The 21,856-nt window shown below is 44.6% G+C and overlaps 1 protein-coding gene across 1 annotated transcript in view; it reads right to left on the bottom strand.

The window, feature by feature from the left end:
- Positions 1 to 14,966, bottom strand: part of LOC122923467 — a gene marked incomplete at its 3' end in the record, with an annotated part of 213,657 nt that extends 198,691 nt beyond the window's left edge. Inside the window, exon 1 of the mRNA XM_044274276.1 lies at positions 14,408 to 14,966. Within this exon, the coding sequence (XP_044130211.1) occupies positions 14,408 to 14,828 (421 nt within the window). The remainder of the gene's footprint in view (positions 1 to 14,407) is intronic.
- Positions 14,967 to 21,856: the final 6,890 nt, after the last annotated feature.

Raw genomic sequence — 21,856 nt, 5'->3', positions numbered from 1 at the left:
AAGGCATTCCGTAGTAGTAATAGGCCTGAGCCTTAACAAGACATCCAGCTTACTTATCTTGCTGTCCGCCCTGTAGCTGTTGGGGACCTACAAGGATAAAGTCCCATGGAGGTGGTCGAGAATGAGGAGGAGGAGTTGGTGGTGGAGGAGCAGGAGGATGATAATGATGATGATACCAGCCACGACATCTAAGTGGGGGACAGAGCTAGAAAGAAATGGGTCCTCTGGCACACTGTTTGCTTGCTTTCTTACATACTGACAGGCGTATCATTCACATGAAACAGTCTAATGATAACTGGATAGCCGTGCTTTTAGACTCTTGCTATTAAAGCAAAATGGGAGAATGTTTTTCTCCTACCGAAAGGGAGGCCAAATCACTTTATCGCCAGGAAATACTGAGTACACAGCTTGCCACAGCTTTAGGCGAGCTGCCACCTGCTGCCCAGGTGTCAGATGCCTGCATAGTTACCCAACTGTTGATGTCTTCCTACCACAAGCAGCAGAAGCCACAGCAGCCAGTTGAGTATTATCAACATGATGGAGAAATGTTTCAATGTGTCTCGCCAGGCTTAGGCAAATCAAGAAACAGAGGTGTACCCAGGTAGGGTCCTACCTGGACTCTGGCCTTTATTGGGTCCATTCTGTATTGCCTGACCCCAAGGGATTCTGGGCAGGCGGACTGAAACAGTGGCCTGAACTGGCCCAGTATGCTCTATCTGTTCTTTCTTTGTTCTCGCTCTAGTGTCATCTCAGAGAGGTTTTTAGCCCTGCATTGTTACACCCGAATGGACTAAGTTGTCCTTTGTCAGTGTACAAAACATCATTTTTGTCAAAATAAATGAGGCATGTATCAGTGAGGATTTTTACACACCTCTCGCGAGGCTGATAAATAGATCTGCCTTCGCAGATCGTGCCCCATAATAACATATCACCGTCCGTATCTTGTTCAACTGCTGACATGATCCCCGTTAATCTTTTAGTTGACATATAGAATTACTGTGCCTCAGTATGAAAGGGCGTTCTAATATATCGCCGTCTACATACAGTATAACAGCGCTAGCGATCACTGTTTTCACATAGCGTTACTAACGAATAGTGACTAGAGTTGAGCGAACACCTGGATGTTCGGGTTCGAAAAGTTCGGCTCGAACTTCGTCCCGAACCCCATTGAAGTCAATGGGGACCCGAACTTTTTGGCACTAAAAAGGCTGTAAAACAGCCCAGGAAAGGGCTAGAGGGATGCAAAAGGCAGCAAAATGTAGCTAAATCCCCTGCAAACAAATGTGGATAGGGAAATGGATAAAAATAAAAATAAAATAAATGAAAATTAACCAATATCAATTGGAGAGAGGTCCCATAGCAGAGAATCTGGCTTCATGTCAGCAGAGAATCAGTCTTCATGTCATAGCAGAGAATCAGGCTTCATGTCACCCACCACTGGAACAGTCCATTGTCATATATTTAGGCCCCAGCACCCAGGCAGAGGAGAGAGGTCCCATAACAGAGATTCAGGCTTCATGTCAGCAGAGAATCAGTCTTCATGTCATAGCAGAGAATCAGGCTTCATGTCACCCAACACTGGAACAGTCCATTGTCAGATATTTAGGCTCCGGCACCCAGGCAGAGGAGAGAGGTCCCATAACAGAGATTCAGGCTTCATGTCAGCAGAGAATCAGTCTTCGTGTCATAGCAGAGAATCATGCTTCACATCACCCAACACTGGAACAGGCCACTGTCAGATATTTTTAGGCCCCGGCACCCAGACAGAGGAGAGGTTCATTCAACTTTGGGTTGCCCCGCAATATAATGGTAAAATGAAAATAAAAATAGGATTGAATGAGGAAGTGCCCTGGAGTACAATAATAAATGGTTAAGGGGAGGTAGTTAATGTCTAATCTGCACAAGGGATGGACAAGTCCTGTGGGATCCATGCCTGGTTTATTTTTATGAACGTCAGCTTGTCCACATTGGCTGTAGACAGGCGGCTGCGTTTGTCTGTAATGACGCCCCAAACCGTGCTAAATACACATTCAGACAAAATGCTGGCCGCCTTGCAGGCCAGCACCTCCAAGGCATAAAAAGCTAGCTCTGACCACGTGGACAATTTGGAGACCCAGAAGTTGAATGGGGCCGAACCATCAGTCAGTACATGGAGAGGTGTGCATACGTTCTGTTCCACCATGTTAGTGAAATGTTGCCTCCTGCTAACACGTTCCGTATCAGGTGGTGGTGCAGTTAGCTGTGGCGTGTTGACAAAACTTTTCCACATCTCTGCCATGCTAACCCTGCCTCAGAGGAGCTGGCCGTGACACAGCTGCGTTGGCGACCTCTTACTCCTCCTCTGCCTTCGCCTTGGGCTTCCACCGTGGATCCAGCAGGGTGGCAACCCAGTAGTCCGCACACGTTAAAATGTGGGCAACTCTGCTGTCTTTGCACAGGCACTGCAGCATGTAGTCGCTCATGTGTGCCAGGCTGCCCAGAGGTAAGGACAAGCTGTCCTCTGTGGGAGACGTATCGTCATCGTCCTGCGTTTCCCCCCAGCCACGCACCAGTGATGGGCCCGAGCTGCGTTGGGTGCCACCCCGCTGTGAACATGCTTCATCCTCATCCTCCTCCACCTTATCCTCGTCCTCCTCGTCCTCCAGTAGTGGGCCCTGTCTGGCCACATTTGTACCCGGCCTCTGCTGTTGCAAAAAACCTCCCTCTGAGTCACTTCGAAGAGACTGGCCTGAAAGTGCTAAAAATGACCCCTCTTCCTCCTCCTCCTCCTCCTCCTGGGCCACCTCCTCTTCCATCATCGCCCTAAGTGTTTTCTCACGGAGACATAGAAGTGGTATTGTAACGCTGATAACGGCGTCATCGCCACTGGCCATGTTGGTGGAGTACTCGAAACAGCGCAACAGGGCACACAGGTCTCGCATGGAGGCCCAGTCATTGGTGGTGAAGTGGTGCTGTTCCGCAGTGCGACTGACCCGTGCGTGCTGCAGCTGAAACTCCACTATGGCCTGCTGCTGCTTGCACAGTCTGTCCAGCATGTGCAAGGTGGAGTTCCACCTGGTGGGCACGTCGCATATGAGGCGGCAAGCGGGAAGGCCGAAGTTACGCTGTAGCGCAGACAGGCGAGCAGCGGCAGGATGTGAACGCCGGAAGCCCGAACAGATGGCCCGCACTTTATGCAGCAGCTCTGACATGTCCGGGTAGTTGTGAATGAACTTCTGCCCAAATTCAGCACATGCGCCAGGCAAGGGATGTGCGTCAAACCGGCTAGTCCCAGAGCTGCAACGAGATTTCTCCCATTATCGCACACCACCAGGCTGGGCTTGAGGCTCACCGGCAGCAACCACTCGTCGGTCTGTTGTTCTATACCCCGCCACAACTCCTGTGCGGTGTGGGGCCTGTCCCCCAAACATATGAGTTTCAGAATGGCCTGCTGACGTTTACCCCGGGCTGTGCTGAAGTTGGTGGTGAAGTTGTGTGGCTGACTGGATGAGCAGGTGGAAGAAGAGGAGGAGGAAGCAAAGAATGTTGCCCTGCGATCCTTGGCGGCGGAAGGACGTGCGCCAAACAGCTCTCCGCCTGGGGCCCAGCCGCCACTACATTTACCCAGTGTGCAGTTAGGGACATATAGCGTCCCTGGCCGTGCTTACTGGTCCACGTATCTGTGGTTAGGTGGACCTTGCTACAGATGGCGTTGCGCAGTGCACACTTGATTTTATCGGATACTTGGTTGTGCAGGGAAGGCACGGCTCTCTTGGAGAAGTAGTGCCGGCTGGGAACAACATACTGTGGGACAGCAAGCGACATGAGCTGTTTGAAGCTGTCTGTGTCCACCAGCCTAAATGACAGCATTTCATAGGCCAGTAGTTTAGAAATGCTGGCATTCAGGGCCAGGGATCGAGGGTGGCTAGGTGGGAATTTATGCTTTCTCTCAAATGTTTGTGAGATGGAGAGCTGAACGCTGCCGTGTGACATGGTTGAGATGCTTGGTGACAGAGGTGGTGGTGTTGGTGGTACATCCCCTGTTTGCTGGGCGGCAGGTGCCAACGTTCCTCCAGAGGCGGAGGAAGAGGCCAAGGCGGCGGCAGCAGAAGAGGCCGAGGCGGCAGCAGCAGAAGAGGTAGCAGGGGAAGCCTGAGTGACTTCCTTGTTTTTAAGGTGTTTACTCCACTGCAGTTCATGCTTTGCATGCAGGTGCCTGGTCATGCAGGTTGTGCTAAGGTTCAGAACGTTAATGCCTCGCTTCAGGCTCTGATGGTACAGCGTGCAAACCACTCGGGTCTTGTCGTCAGCACATTGTTTGAAGAAGTGCCATGCCAGGGAACTCCTTGAAGCTGCCTTTGGGGTGCTCGGTCACAGATGGTGGCGGTCAGTAGCAGGCGGAGTCTCTTGGCGGCGGGTGTCCTGCTTTTGCCCACTGCTCCCTCTTTTGCTACGCTGTTGGCTCGGTCTCACCACTGCCTCTTCCTCCGAACTGTGAAAGTCAGTGGCACAACCTTCATTCCATGTGGGGTCTAGGACCTCATCGTCCCCTGCATCGTCTTCCACCCAGTCTTCCTCCCTGACCTCCTGTTCAGTCTGCACACTGCAGAAAGAAGCAGCAGTTGGCACCTGTGTTTCGTCATCATCAGAGACGTGCTGAGGTGGTATTCCTATGTTCTCATCATCAGGAAACATAAGTGGTTGTGCGTCAGTGGATTCTATGTCTTCCAACGCTGGGGAAGGGCTAGGTGGATGCCCTTGGGAAACCCTGCCAGCAAAGTCTTCAAACAGCATAAGAGACTGCTGCATAACTTGAGGCTCAGACAGTTTCCCTGATATGCATGGGGGTGATGTGACAGACTGATGGGCTTGGTTTTCAGGCGCCATCTGTGCGCTTTCTGCAGAAGACTGGGTGGGAGATAATGTGAACGTGCTGGATCCACTGTCGGCCACCCAATTGACTAATGCCTGTACCTGCTCAGGCCTTACCATCCTTAGAACGGCATTGGGCCCCACCAAATATCGCTGTAAATTCTGGCGGCTACTGGGGCCTGAGGTAGTTGGTACACTAGGACGTGTGGCTGTGGCAGAACGGCCACGTCCTCTCCCAGCACCAGAGGGTCCACTAACACCACCACGACCATGTCCGCGTCCCTTACTAGATGTTTTCCTCATTGTTACCGTTCACCACAATAAGAAAAATATTATTTGGCCCAAAGTATTGAATTCAAATTCAGGACTTTTTTTACAGACACCTAACACTATCTGGCTATCTATTTAGTTACCGTATTACACTAATACAGGCACAGCAGTAACGACAGATTTAGCTGAATATAAATTGTAGGCCTAGTATTTAGGCGCTGGATGACAGGTATACGTTTACGGACAGAATTAGACTTGGAAGTTATTGTGGATGACCCTATCAGCACCTTGAATCTAATATACCCTTTTATGGATAGATTTAAAGTAGGCCTGATACAGCAGAAACCACTAATTTAGGGAATTGCTAAGTTGGGAATTGTATTTCAGCCCAGAACAAAAAATGTGCTTTGATGGACACAAAATAACTTGACCAGCTACAGCAATAACCACAGATTTAGCTGAATATAAATTGTAGGCCTAGTATTTAGGCGCTGGGTGACAGGTATACGTTTACGGACAGAATTAGACTTGGAAATGCACGGTAGCGTGTGAATTTATTGTAGTAGACCTTATCAGCACCTTGAATCTAATATACCCTTTTATGGATAGATTTAAAGTAGGCCTGATACAGCAGAAACCACTAATTTAGGGAATTGCTAAGTTGGGAATTGTATTTCAGCCCAGAACAAAAACTGTGCTTTGACGGACACAAAATAACTTGACCAGCTAAAGCAATAACCACAGATTTAGCTGAATATAAATTTGAGGCCTATTATTTAGGCGCTGGGTGACAGGTATACGTTTACGGACAGAATTAGACTTGGAAATGCACGGTAGCGTGTGAAGTTATTGTGGATGACCCTATCAGCACCTTGAATCTAATATACCCTTTTATGGATAGATTTAAAGTAGGCCTGATACAGCAGAAACCACAAATTTAGGGAATTACTAAGTTGGGAATTGCATTTCAGCCCAGAACAAAAAATGTGCTTTGATGGACACAAAATAACTTGACCAGCTACAGCAATAACCACAGATTTAGCTGAATATAAATTGTAGGCCTAGTATTTAGGCGCTGGATGACAGGTATATGTTTACGGACAGAATTAGACTTGGAAATGCACGGTAGCGTGTGTGTGAAGTTATTGTGGATGACCCTATCAGCGCCTTGAATCTAATATACCCTTTTATGGATAGATTTAAAGTAGGCCTGATACAGCAGAAACCACTGATTTAGGGAATTGCTAAGTTGGGAATTGTATTTCAACCCAGAACAAAAAGTGTGCTTTGACGGACACTAAATAACTTGACCAGCTACAGTAATAACCACAGATTTAGCTGAATATAAATTTGAGGCCTATTATTTAGGCGCTGGGTGACAGGTATACGTCTACAGACAGAATTAGACTGGGATATGCACAGTAGCGTGTGTGTGAAGTTATTGAGAATGACCCTATCTGCACCTTCAATCTAATATACCCTTTTATGGATAAATTTAAAGTAGGCCTGATACAGCAGAAACCACTAATTTAGGGAATTGCTAAGTTGGGAATTGTGTTTCAACCCAGAACAAAAACTGTGCTTTGACGGACACTAAATAACTTGACCAGCCTCTGCAATAAACACAGATTTAGCTGAATATAAATTTGAGGCCTATTATTTAGGCGCTGGATGACAGGTATACATTTAAGGACAGAATTAGACTTGGAAATGCACAGTAGCGTGTGTGTGAAGTTATTGAGAATGACCCTATCCGCACCTTCAATCTAATATACCCTTTTATGGATAGATTTAAAGTAGGCCTGATACAGCAGAAACAACTGATTTATGGAATTGCTAAGTTGGGAATTGTATTTCAACCCAGAACAAAAATATATCCTTTGCCAGACAGACAGTATTACAATTGGCTGGCCACAGCTGAAACACCAGATTTTGGGTACTGCTATTTTGGCAATTGTATTTCACCCCTCAATAAAATAGCAAGCACAGCCAAGCCCCTGATGTATTATATAGCAAAAAAATAACCACACTATTGATGGTTAAATAGACTTGGTGGCAGCTTGTGCTGGCGCACCACAAGACACAAAATGGCCGCCGATCACCCCAGAAAAAAGTGACTGAAAAACGCTCTGGGCAGCCTAAAAACAGTGAGCAATTGAATAGCAGCAGTTCAATGATCCACAGCTGTAGATCGATCACTGACTTAAGTGTTTTTGCTGAGTAAATCCCTGCCTAATCTCGCCCTAACAGTCGCAGCTGCAACCTCTCCCTGCTTTGCAGCCTTTCAAAAAGCTCCAAGAAAGCGACTAACACCGAACCCGAACCCAGACTTTTACGAAAATGTTCGGGTTCTGGTCCGTGTCACGGGCACCCCCAAAATTCGGTACGAACCCGAACTATACAGTTCGGGTTCGCTTATCCCTAATAGTGACTTCTCTTTCACTCCGAACGAAACAACAACTGTAACAGAAATACACAACAAGTCCAGTAGATGGCAGTGGTAACCTAAAGTACGTACAGTAATGAAGGTTAACAATCCCTTTCAGGGGCAGAAGGACGATTGTAAGCCTTGTAAGAGATCGTAAGCCGTCTGCTGTGAAAGAGGTACAGTGTAGCATCATCTGCACCAAACATAGCACATTGTTCAATAGCCAAAGGGCGATCTAATACCTGTTTTGTTTTCATCTTTTAAACAGTAATTTTAAAGATGAAATTGGCCCTATGATGCACTAAAGATAGATACTTTATATGTCCCTATCTCAGTATGGTTGCTTTTATTTATTCAACTAGAGGTTATATTTATATAATATGGGAGATTTCATTGGGATATTGCTTTCATATCCCCTTGATCTGCTGTGCTGTGGCAATATTAATTCTTATTGTATTAGCTTGTTGCTCTTACAAAACCTAAGGCAACAGATGTAGCAATTCATTCGCTAGTTTGCCACAACACAATTGCCATGTATACTCTTTTAAATAGCAATTGGGTTTTTAACTAGTGATAGCTTATAGCCATTATATCTTTCCCTATTCTATTATCCCTAAACTGATATCAACTATGTATCTATTACCATTGCTATTATCTCCCTTTCTATCAGTTATCACTATAACACACTGCTGTGCAAGGTGCCTGCAGAACACCCTGCCACTACTTCTGTGTTAGCATAAGACCATATTTCTTTTTAAAAAAACATTAAACACACAGCTCCCCCAACATGTTTCGCCACAACTACTGCAAACACGAGCGCTTGCGCTTGTTCCGATTTGAAAATTAAAGGTGGGTTTACCTTCTGTATTGTCCAATACACTCCTCAGTGTATAATGGTAGTAACAAAGCGAATAGGCTTTTGGGATTAAGGGCTTAGCTACATGGTGATCTTGGTTGAGCGACAACTATCATGCCAAAGGATCGCAGTGTAGCGGTGCTAGCAAAGAAATTAAAGGAGTCGCAGCCCAACTTGCACGTCTGCTGAGAAAAAAATCTAGGAGTGTTGTATTTTTTGTAATTCTGCATTTGTGGCACATACTGTATGCGAGTCACACTCTGACCCCATTCATTTCTATTCTAGCAGAGCTACATTTTGATCCCACTGTGATTCTTGGGCACAGCATCGCAGGACCAAGATCACCATGTAGCCCTAATATTCATCCACTCGTGCGGAACTAAAATCCACATGGAAATGGACATGTAATGCAAATTTTACATCCACAGCAGGTCAATTATTTCTGTGGATTTCCCTCTTTGCACTGAATTGGAATCCACAGCAAATCCATGTATATTCCTGTGGCTGTACCTCCAAGGGGTGAATTTTTTCATGCATAGCCAATTTTTGCAAGTCTGGAAAAATTGGCATAAATCATTAGTCACAGGACACACTTCTTTCTTTACGGCCACTGTATCGCCTGCATATACTGTATGCTCCAATAATTTGTGAAACAAAACAATTTTTATACATTTTGTAAATTTACAACCTATTGTACTAATCATTCCATTTATTTAAATGGGAAAACATGTACTTAAGTGGAGTATGATGTATAGTACATCATATAGTACATGGCTATCTCCTAGGTCTCAATGATGCCTATACAAGTGTCAGACATCTGTACAGGTAATTTTGCTATAATTTTTACGCATTAGACTTTCTTTGGTCTTGAGCCTGTGAGGTCTGTTTGTTCCCTGCTGCCCGCACTATTAACCCTGGCGTGGGCGGTAAGAACTGAAGAGCCTTCACAGTTGAGCTCCGGATCATAGCGGAAGCATGGCACTGACTGAAGCCGAGCTCCCGCTGTAACGGCTAGTATCAGGGTTAACGCTAATGCCAGCCGCTTATCTTCTAGATGCCGCAGCCCATAACAACCACAGCATCTAGGCACCTAGAATGATAGGGCTTCCTGTAGTCATTGCAGTCATGGTAACAAGGGGCCTAGTCAAGGCACCCAGGACTGCCATGGCTGTATGTGCATCAGACACAGTCTAACAGACGGTATGTCACTGGAACAGTGATAGGCTATAATGCAGTGGTATACAAGGTATACCAGTGCATCAGAAATATAATGTCGGCTAGTGACAGTATTAAACAAAATTTAAGGGTTAATAAAGTTTATTTATAAAAAAAATAGTTTTTTTTTAGGAAAATTGCTAAAATTTAAACTCGTACGATATCACACTGTGTTTGCTGCAATCTATACAATAAAGATAACAATATAGATAACATGTTATTTAAACCACCCTGCGAAAATAAAAAATTAATAAAAAATATATGGAATAAAAAAGCAAATAGTATTGCTGTGTGCAGATACTGTATTATTATATTATATTATTATATTGTATCATAGTACCATAGTCACCCACAGTGTCCGCCTTGGGAAATCATTTTACGGTATATTTATTTATCTATTTTTTATTTTATTTTTGCATCGCCATATTCTGATCCCCATGACTTTTTTGTAGTTAGATCAATGTGGTTAGGTGGCTCATTTTGTGTGGAGCAAGTTGTACTTGAATCATACCAATTTGGAGTGTGTATGAAGTTTTGATCACTTTTTATTAAACTTTTGGGGGAGGTGAAATGACAAAAAAAGGTGAATCTGATGTTTAGATTTTTTTTTTCTGTTATGCTATTTGTCGTTTGGGATAAATATTTTAATAGTATGGTTGTTTTTGGACGTTACAATGCTCATTATATATATATATATATATATTTTTTTTTTTTGTTCATTTATTATTTTTTTATTGTAAAAAATTGGGGGTGATTTTTTTTTATTATGTTTTTTAATTCAGCCTAGTTGACTATAACAAGCAATCATTAGATTGCTACTTGTATTCTTCAATGGATTTCTATACATTACAGAATACTCAATTCAGCCTATTCTAGTGCAGTGCTACTACCTGCAGGCCAACATTGGAACATACTAGTAATTGTCATGGAAGCCTTGTTAAGGCTCAGGCCTATTACTACTACGCAATGCCTTCCCCGATCTCAGCCAGGGGAAGCCGTCCAGGCTAGAAAGTGCTCAGTTCTTGGTTTTAGCGCTCTCAGATGCCACATTTGACTACAGCATCTGAGGTGTTAAATGTTTGCAATTGGTATTATTGTCGATCGCAGACATTAGCCCTGAGTCTTTACATTTTAAAACATCAGAAACCCAGTGGTTATGGCGCCTGCTGCCATCGTGAGCAGTCACCATCTTTAAAAACCAGACTTCTACCATACATGTATGGCGGCGGTCTGCCGGAAGAAGTTAATAGGGAACTGATACCAGCTTTATGCTAACAGCTCCAGCCAACCCTCACAACTTTAGCACATGCTGGTGAGTCACCATATTCATGAACTCTCCTGCCACTGATTGACAGTTTATTTCCTACTACAGTCAGTGACAGGTGGTCAGGTAGAGCCGGGAGCTCATCAATATCAGGACTCTTAGGCATGGCCTTGAGATATACATATGTGTTACCTGTTATAAATTCTGTTCACTATGCACTTACAGTATTTTTATAGAAATTTGTTTTAAGAGTAATGCCTGAATCAGATGTCCGTCTTCCAGATGTGTTATCCATTTGCATCCTTTTGAACTGCTGGCACATTCACAGTTAGGGTCCATTCACACGTCCGTTTTTTCTTTCCTGCTCTGTTCCGTTTTTTCAGGAACAGATCAGGACCAGATCTGGACCCATTCATTTTCAATGGGTCCTGGAAAAAATCGGACAGCACAATGTGTGCTGTCCGTTTCCGTTGTTCCGTTCCGCATGTCCGTTTAAATATAAAACATGTCCTATTCTTGTCCTGAAAAATCGGATCCTGGTACAATACAAAGTCAATGGATCCGCAAAAAACGGATGACATTCGGATGTCATTCCGTATGTCATCCGTTTTTTGCGGATTCCGTTCCTGGAAACACATAACAAATTATTTTTTTTTTTTTTTCTTTCATTTTTTTTCAAAGAAATCCAAACAACTTTATTTGATTATTGAAATGTATACATGTTCCCGTTTTTTGCGGATCCGCAAAAAACGGATGACATACGGATGACATACGGAAACATTTTCAGGAACAACGGATCCGCAAAAAACGGACCGTTTTTCAGGATGAAAAAAAACAGGACGTGTGAATGGACCCTTAATCTGTTATTTTATATATAGAATTAGTGTGCCGCATTATTAAAAGGAAGTGTAATATATTGTTGTCTGCATCTTGTTGAACTGCTGACACATTTTCAGTTAAGCTGTTACATTACTAATACAGTTACTGTACACTATGGCCAACAGACAGTTGCCTGGGCCCTCCAAAGGAATGGGCAGTGGCAAAAATTTTGCTGTAGCCACCACCTGTAGCAGCAGAATAAGAAGCGGTGATAGCAGCAGCTGCAGCAACAGGCCAGAGCTGCCACTGCCATCCAGTGTTCCTTTTTTGACCAACAATCCTGCTATACTGGAATGGTTGACTTCACTCTTCAACATCATCTTAGGTGATAACTTATACACACAGCTTATATGGGTTCCTCTGACACCACGCTTAGTTGGCATGGCCCAAGAACTGCCTCTGTGCCCTCACCTGTCCTGAACCTGTCTCTTGCTTTTGCTGCTCCTTCTGCTTGTGAAGTAATGTATGTTGCCGGCTCTGCTCCGCATTTCAGCGAGGATGAGCTTTGTGGGGACAGTCAGTAGTTACATGCCAGCACAGACTTGGAGGAGAGGTCCACTGCGGACTCCTCTAGGCCTGCAACTACCGATGAGAAGTCGGTTAGGAGCACATGTTGCGACAGGTCAGGGACGTGTGCAAGAGGCAGGTGAGGGTGACATTAGTGATGACTAAACCAATGTAGATGTCATCACGTTCTACTGCACTGACATTCAGAGTTAGTCCATTATTTTAATGATACAATAAGTTAAATATTTCGCCCTGTACAAGTGTGCAGTGGACTGAAATTCATCATCGCTAATAAGATCTGTTAGCGAAAAACTTGCACTGTGTCCATGCACTAAATGCAGGACTTTTATCTCCGCTTCAACAATCCTCTTCTGAGGGGAACCTAACGCACCCCATTATAGTATATGGGGCCCGTAGGCTCTGTTTGTCTCAGTTATGTGCCGAATCAGTTATTTCCATTCTCCTGCTCCTATAACGGAGCAGAAGAATGGAAAGGCTGAACGCTTATGTGAACTCAGCCTTAGCACAGAGGAGTCTCGTCGGTTATCGGAATGAACCACACAAATCGTTCCGCCAACTTGACCCATATTCATTGTAGCCAAAACATTATTTTAGTGAAAAAATTATTCTGCATCTTAATTGCAATAGTTTATGGTCAGAACACAATGGTATTACCAGACAAATCGCTCAACTAACTGGACCAAAATTCATAATTCCTGCCACTTCAAATTTTAAACAAATTCTACGTCACTGTGCAATGCAACAAAATTTTAACCCATGTGGATGCTTCCATACGGTCCGGGATCCCTCCCTACTATGAACTTAATGGTATTTTGCTTTCAAAATGTATTAGGGTTAAAACCAGATGGGCCAATCAGGGTGGATGGATCAAACATGGCCGCTGGATTATTGCCATAAGGGACAGGAGCTTGAAAGCTAGCTGCCATACAAGGTGTACGTGGACATTGGTGCCGGGTGTCTGCTCTTTTAAAACAGCAGACATCCAGCAGCCATGGCGCCCGCTGCACTTGCCAGGGGGCACAAGGGCAGATGCTACCATAAGGCAGACCAAGCGGCTGCCTTAGGGCGCACCCTGGGGGAGGGCGGAAAAATGTGACATGGAGGGGGAGAAATGTGACATGGAGGGCTGATGTGACATAGGGGGGTGATTTGACATGGAGGGGGAGAAATGTGACATAGGGGAATGATGGCTGACATGGGGGCATGATGGCTTACGTGAGGGCATGATGGATGAGGGCTGATGGCTGACATGGGGGGCTAATGGCTGACATGGCGGCATAATGGCTGACATGGGGGGCTGATGGATGGGGGCTGATTTCTGACATGGGGTACTCATCTGAGGTCTGATTAACATTGAGGGTCTGATTGGGGCTGTGAGCTGAGGTCTGATTAACATTGGGGGTCTGATTGCTGGTCTGACCTGAGGTGTAATAAAAAATATTTTTTTCTTATTATCCTCCTCTAAAACCTAGGTGCGTCTTAGAGGGCGAAAAATACGGTCCTCAAACCAGCGATTGTCTAAAGCAGAGAGAAGATACCAGGACCACAGAGAGGAGAAGCCAGCTGCTGCAGACGGGATCAGGGCCAGGTGAGCTGTGAGGGGGGGGGGGGCACCAAAATGTAGCTTTGCTTCTGTTGGCACCGACAAATATGCCTGTCCACTGACAAATATACTGTCGGCGGTCGGGAAAGGGTTAACTTCCAAGCCTTTACTGAGAGGCCTGGGTATACCAGATTAATAGCAATTCATGACAAATTAATTCATTAGGAATTTAATTTCTTGTCGAAGTTCGGTGAATTGGCCAAATCGAATTTTTCAAAACTCTAGGTAATTTTTTACTCTACTTGTGATCGCTGGGACTTGTTGGATAGGTGATAAATGTAATTCTACATGCATCATATTGGATAAGATTTTTGTGATTAAGCTTCCCGAAAACAGACAGCCTAGCACTGCTGCATTTTAATCATGAATAATCACATATTGATATTTTTGTTTATTTTTAATACAGAGATTTTTATAACATGGGTGCAATAACTATTTAAATGTAGTATTGTTATGTTTACAGTGACATCACATTGTTAGCATAAATATTAAATGCAGTCATATTTTTCTTACCTGAAATCATAGGCTGTTGGATAATCTCTTTAGTACTATCCACTTGGTCAACTGAAATATTTTTTACTGTTGTAGACTTTGAAAAGTGGAATTTTAGCCTTTCCTTGAAATGATTTATTTTTTCTCTATCGATAATATTAGGAGATACACACTGAATAAAAAGATTTCCTTGCAAGTCTTTGTCCAATGGTTTTAACAATTCGATCTGTTGTGTTTTCATTCCAGTTTCTTGGTACACTTTATGCAAAATAATGACAAGAGTTTTTTCTTGAAGTCTAAAGAGCACCCGTATTGAAGTTTCAGCTTTGATGATAGGACAAATAAGATTTCCATCTGTGCGGATAAATGGATCACACAGCCGTAACCAGACACAGTGAGTAGATTCCTCTTGAATCTTCTGTCTTTTAGAAGGAGTAGCCATAATAAATCAGGAAATTAACTGTTCTATGTTCTCCTTATGTCCACTAAAAGATTTTTGTCTGATTCTGTAGATTTTGCAGTTTATTGTAAACGTCCTTCTCAATGCTGCAGAGAGAGTCAAAAGCAAACAGGAACCTTATGATGAAAACAATAGTACACAGCCTGCAATTACATAAGAGGCGTGCCAAAGCAAAAGCCAGGGAGGGGGAAATGAAGCCGTGTTTCAGAAACGAAACTTACCTGGCTTTCCAAAAAAAAAAAACATTACTAAGGCTAAAAGTACACACACAGAACACTTGTTACACACATCATTTAGTGGCTCTTTTATTTTATGGTGTTTTTTCAGTGTTTTTGGGCAGCTAGAATGCTATGGCCAGATGATTATTGTCTATATAAAATATAGCAATTTCTGAATATGCAATTTTGGTTGTGGTATTTTAGGTGTGTGACTTTATCCAATATGCTTTTAAATACAAAGATGCAAATATGCCCATACAAAACAACAGAACTTACAGAAAAGACAAATGTGTTTGCATGCTTTAAGAAATGTGTTACTAAGGCTACTTTCACACTAGCGTTCGTCGGTCCGCTCGTGAGCTCCGTTTGAAGGGGCTCACGAGCGGACCCGAACGCAGCCGTCCAGCCCTAATGCAGTCTGAATGGAGCGGATCCGCTCAGACTGCATCAGTCTGGCGGCGTTCAGCCTCCGCTCCGCTCGCCTCCGCACCGGCAGGCGGACAGCTGAACGCTGCTTGCAGCGTTCGGGTGTCCGCCTGGCCGTGCGGAGGCGTGCGGATCCGTCCAGACTTACAATGTAAGTCAATGGGGACGGATCCGTTTGAAGATGCCACAATATGGCTCAATCTTCAGGCGGATCCGTCCCCCATTGACTTTACATTGAAAGTCTGGACGGATCCGTACGAGGCTATTTTCACACTTAGGCTGTTATATGCTAAAATAATGCAGACGGATCCGTACTGAACGGAGCCTCCGTCTGCATTATTATGATCGGATCCGTTCAGAACGGATCCGATCGAACGCTAGTGTGAAAGTAGCCTTACCTGAATAAGACTCATAGAAAATCTTTGCATATGCTGCAGAAATAACCCCTTTCAGTTATATGATGCAGATATTCACAAATATACCTAGAGACAGATTTATTTTCTTGCAGATAAGAAGGATTTTAAATCAGATTCATTTCTCCATTTGCATAGAATGATTCAGAATCATTTGATAAAAGCAAGGTTATATTTTTGAAGAGAAGAGAAATAAATTAGTAGTGAGAAACCTTTCATACACTAGATTGGATATGTTTCTGATATTGCGCCAAGACCAGTTTAGGGTTAATACACCACAATAGGCCTCATTTCATAGTCAGATCATGCATCTATACCTATTGAATTTGCAGAACCCACACACTACCCCAGCGCATATCTGGCATCTAAACAACAACATTTTAGAACATACCGATTACTCTGGCAGCATTACTAAACCACTAACTGATTTTTTTTTTACATTTACACTTAAAGGAAATCTGTCACATAGATTATCAAGCAAAAAACTAGAAAAACTGGAGCTCGTAAACAACCAATTTATGAAAAAATACTTTATTGTTACATAATACAGGGAACAGAGAAAAACACCATCCTGGCATACTACAGATCCCTTAGGGCTCTTTCACATCTGCGTTATTGTTTCCGGCATAGAGTTCCGTCGTCAGGGCTCTATGCCGGAAGAATCCTGATCAGTTTTATTCTAATGCATTCTGAATGGAGTGAAATCCGTTCAGGATGCATCAGGATGTCTTCAGTTCCGGAACGGAACGTTTTTTGGCCGGAGAAAATACCGCAGCATGCTGCGCTTTTTGCTCCGGCCAAAAAAACTGAAGACTTGCCGCAAGGCCGGATCCGGAATTAATGCCCATTGAAAGGCATTGATCCGGATCCGGTCTTAAGCTAAACGTCGTTTCGGCGCATTGCCGGATACGACGTTTAGCTTTTTCTGAATGGTTACCATGGCTGCCGGGACGCTAAAGTCCTGGCAGCCATGGTAAAGTGTAGCGGGGAGCGGGGGAGCAGCATACTTACCGTCCGTGCGGCTCCCGGGGCGCTCCAGAGTGACGTCAGGGCGCCCCAAGCGCATGGATCACGTGATCGCATGGCACGTCATCCATGCGCATGGGGCGCTCTGATGTCACTCTGGAGCGCCCCGGGAGCCGCACGAATGGTAAGTATACCGCTCCCCCGCTCCCCACTACTACTATGGCAACCAGGACTTTAATAGCGTCCTGGGTGCCATAGTAACACTGAAAGCATTTTGAAGACGGATCCGTCTTCAAATGCTTTCAGTACACTTGCGTTTTTCCGGATCCGGCGTGTAATTCCGGCAAGTGGAGTACACGCCGGATCCGGACAACGCAAGTGTGAAAGAGGCCTAAACACAAGTAAAGTGCATGTAGTCAAAAATGTATCAATCAATTACATTGCATGACAATAAACTATGAGGCCCCTTTCACACGAGCGTGACGGATTAGGTCCGGATGCGTTCAGGGTGCGTTCAGTAAAACTCGCACTATTTTGCAAGTAAGTTCAGTCAGTTTTGTCTGCGATTGCGTTCAGTTGTTCAGATTTTTGATGCGTTTTTCACGCGCGTGATAAAAAACTGAAGGTTTACAAACAACATCTCTCAGCAACCATCAGTGAAAAACGCATCGCACCCGCACTTGCTTGCGGATGCAATGCGTTTTTCACGCAGCCCCATTCACTTCTATGGGGCCAGGGCGGCGTGAAAAACGCAGAATATAGAACATGCTGCGATTTTCACGCAACGCAGAACTGATGCGTGAAAAACAACGCTCATGTACACAGCCCCATTGAAATGAATGGCTCAGGATTCAGTGCGGGTGCTATGCGTTCATGTCACGCATTGCACCCGCGCGGAAAACTCGCTCGTGTGAAAGGGGCCTAAAGGTGAGCCCTCAGCAACAAATGACATGAAAAGGACAGCAGATGGCAGCACCGCCAGAGATGCAGGAGTCCTCATGTAAAACACCTAGTGGCTAGGGTATATACCATACAAATCACAGTTAGATATAACGTGATGTCATACAGAGAGACTAGAAGTCTGAACAACATACCGATGCAAAAGACTCACCTAACAATAGTGGGATCTGAGTGCCGGAATGGCGTTACCCCGACGCGCGTTTTGGCGTGCCTTCCTCTGGGGGTAACTCCATCGCTGTGGAAACCACCATTTAAACTTGCTTCTAGACAATGGGAGCCCTGATGATGTATAATTTCACTCGCTTGAGCATATGTATGGCTGCACCGAGCGCGGCAGCACAAGCTCCATAATCCTGCCCACAGGCGTCGTGCTTTTTTTTCCATAACAATGTTTATATATATACATTATCAATTTTATAATATTCTTGTAATTTTTGCAATTCTGTTTGCGCATTATATTTATTATGTCACATTCTATGAGGTTACTTACCTATGAATTGAACCTAATTTAATTTATTTGTATATATTTTCTATGAAATTTTGCAGCATAATGGCTTTTAATATGTTTATTTACGTATTATAGTATATATAAGTAGTGGATATTCTGTTACTTATTTATTGATGAATTCTATTTAATTCATTTGTTAACTTGAATATATGTAATGTTGCAGCATTTTAGCCTAAATAACTGCTTATCTATTTATTTATGCGCTGTATTATGGTATATCTAAGTATGACATATCCTGTTATACCCACATTATTTAGTAATTGGTGATGTTTCCTTGCCCGAGCAAGGCGCGCACGGTGATGTGGGGCCGCGCTCTGTGCCCTCCCTCCAGTGCGTCTCTATGCCAACGGGACGCATCGCATGATTATCATGTGATTCATGCGTCACGGCATGACGCCTGGGGGCTGGATTACGGAGCTTTGACTGCCGGGCTCGGTGCAGCCATACATATGCTTAGGTGAGTGAAATTATACGTCATCAGGGCTCCCATTGTCTAGAAACAAGTTTAAATGGTGATTTCCACAGCGATGGCGTTAACCTTGGATGAAGGCACGCCAAAATGCGCTTTTTGTTAACGCCATTCTGGCACTCAGATCCCACTATTGTTAGGTGAGTCTTTGCATCCGTATGTTGTTCAGACTTCTAGTCTCTCTGTATGACATCACATTATATCTAACTGTGATTTGTATGGTATATACCCTAGCCACTAGATGTTTTACATGAGGACTCCTGCATCTCTGGCGGTGCTGCGATCTGCTGTCCTTTTCATGTCATTTGTTGCTGAGGGCTCACCTTTGTAGTTTATTATTATACAATGTAATTGATTGATGAATATTTGACTACATGCACTTTACTTGTGTTTAGTGATCTGTAGTATGCCGGGATGGTGTTTTTATCTGTTCCCTATTCTCCTTTTTTAATGGCATTACACACAATTTATTATGTAACAATAAAGTATTTTTTCATAAATTGGCTGTTTATGAGCTCCAGTTTTTCTAGTTTTTTGCTTCACATTTAGTAAACTTTTCCAAGTTACATGTGTAATGCGCAGTCACTATATGTAGCCGCAATACTTTATTGGTCAATGTTTTGGTAGGGACAGCCATGGTCAAATTTGTTTTTTAATGTTCACATAGATTATCACTAGAGATGAGTGAATTTCGATTCGGCCGCTTCGCCGAATTTTTCAAAAAGATTTGCTTCGATCCGAATTTATTTGCAGCAAATTACGTTAAAAAATGTCTATTTCCAAGCTGCAGAGAGCCTTTATAGGGGTGTAGAACACTGTGCTCTGCAGTAACATGCATAGGGAGTCTGCTGTGGTAGTGAAATAATACTGTGAGTCCGTATGACATGCAGATGACAGGCGTTGCTCTTAGAAACACTGCATACTTCACTTATTTGGGCACTCATAGGGCCAAAACGGACTAAATAACTGAAGTATCAACTCAGCGTTAGAGGTCGATGTTAGCACTAAGAAGAAGCGCACTCCTTTTACACCCTGGTCAGCTGATTCCACATAGATGTCTACAGAACCTGTTCTATTAAACGCTTATGCAAGTAGAGCCCCCCTTCCCCCCCCCGACAGAGTGGAGAGGGTGTCAGCAGTAAGTTTGTGTTGAAGTCACTGATTTATTTGCCCTTCCTCTGATCCGTCAGAACAAAAAAAAAAACTGATCCTGTCTGTGGAGCATACGCCTTCACTCGGTCAGCATTTGCTCAATAATCCATCAGTATTGCAAATGCCCAAAAAAAACAACAGGAGTGGATCTAAAACAGAGATGACACGTGAATGGAATATTTGCATGTCTTCTGTGTTTTGTACCCACTCCTGCTTTTGGCTACCAAATCATAAGCCGATTCTGATGGGACCATACAGGCCTTACAGCTGCTACACAGACAGGATCCAATGTGCATCTAATTTTTTGTTCCTTCTGACAGATCAGAAGAAAGGTCAAATGAATGATGTCAGCCAGGCCGAAAGCCAAAATAGTGGACCAGTCATGAAGTGGGCGAGGGTGGGAACAGCATGAGAAGTCCAAAGAGTGGACCTATGACATAGTGGTGAGGTGGAAGCAGCATGAGGAGACCACGGAGTGGAGTCTGGAGTTGACAGCATCAGAAGAAGGCCACCGAGTAGCACAATGACAAAGTCTGGAGTTTGCAGCAGTGTGAGGAGGCCACCGAGTAGCAGAATGACCGAGTCTGGAGTTGGCAGCAGTATGAGGAGGCCACCGACTGGCACTATGACCAAGTGTGGAGTTGGCAGCAGTATGAGAAGGCCACCGGGTGGCACAATGAAAGAGTCTGGAGTTGGAAGCAGTATGAGGAAGTGACCAAGTGGCACAATGAACGAGTCTGGAGTTGGCAGCAGTATGAGGAGGCCACCGAGTGGCAAAATGACTGAGACTGGAGTTGGCAGCAGTATGGGGAAGTCACCGAGTGGCACAATGACAGAGTCTGGAGGTGGTGGCGGCATCAGAAGGCCACCGAGTGGCACAATGACAGAGTCTAGAGTTGGCGGCAGCATCAGAAGAAGGCCACCGAGTGGCAAAATGACAGAGTCTGGAGTTGGCAGCAGTATGAGGAGGCCACCGAGTAGCACAACGACAGAGTCTGGAGTTGGAGGCAGCAGCAGCATCAGGAGAAGGCCACCGAGTGGCACAATGATGGAGTCTGGAGTTGGCAGCTTTAGGAGAAGGCCAATGAGTGGCACAATGACAGAGTCTGGAGGTAGCAGCAGTATGAGGAGGCCACCGAATGGCACAATGACAGAGTCAGGAGTTGGCAGCATCAGGAGAAAGTATTGAAATGGCGGCAGTATGAGGAGGCCACCGAGTGGCATAGTGACAGAGTCAGGAGTTGGCAGCATCAGGAGAAAGTCAACGAGTGGCACAATTACCGATTCTGGAGGTGGCAGCAGTATGAGGAGGCCACCAAGTAGCACAATGACAGAGTCTGGAGTTGGAGGCAGCAGCAGCATCAGGAGAAGGCCACCGAGTGGCACAATGATGGAGTCTGGAGTTGGCAGCTTTAGGAGAAGGCCAACGAGTGGCACAATGACAGAGTCTGGATTTGGCAGATGTATGAGGAGGCCACCGAGTGGCACAATGACAAAGTCTAGAGGTGACAGCAGTATAAGGAGGCCACCGAGTAGCACAATGACTGAATCTGGAGGTGACAGCAGTATGAGGAGGCCACCGAGTAGAACAATGGCAGAGTCTGGAGTTTGCAGCAACAGGAGAAGGCCACCAAAAGGCAAAATTACTGAGTCTGGAGTTGGCAGCAGTATGAGGAGGCCACCGAGTGGCACAATGAAAGAGATTGGAGGTGGCAGCAGTATGAGGAGGCCACAGAGTGGCACAATGACAGAGTCTGGAGTTTTTAGCAACAGGAGAAGGTCATCTAAAGGCAAAATTACCAAGTATGGAGTTGGCAGCAGAATGAGGAGGCCAACGAGTGTCACAATGACCAAATTTGGAGTTGGCAGCAGTATAAGAAGGCCACTGAGTGGAAAAA

The sequence above is a fragment of the Bufo gargarizans genome, unplaced genomic scaffold (assembly GCF_014858855.1).
Source record: "Bufo gargarizans isolate SCDJY-AF-19 unplaced genomic scaffold, ASM1485885v1 original_scaffold_1621_pilon, whole genome shotgun sequence".
Taxonomy (NCBI): Eukaryota; Metazoa; Chordata; class Amphibia; order Anura; family Bufonidae; genus Bufo; species Bufo gargarizans.
Note: the sequence above shows the minus strand (reverse complement) of the source record. Positions and strands in the feature narration are given on the sequence as shown.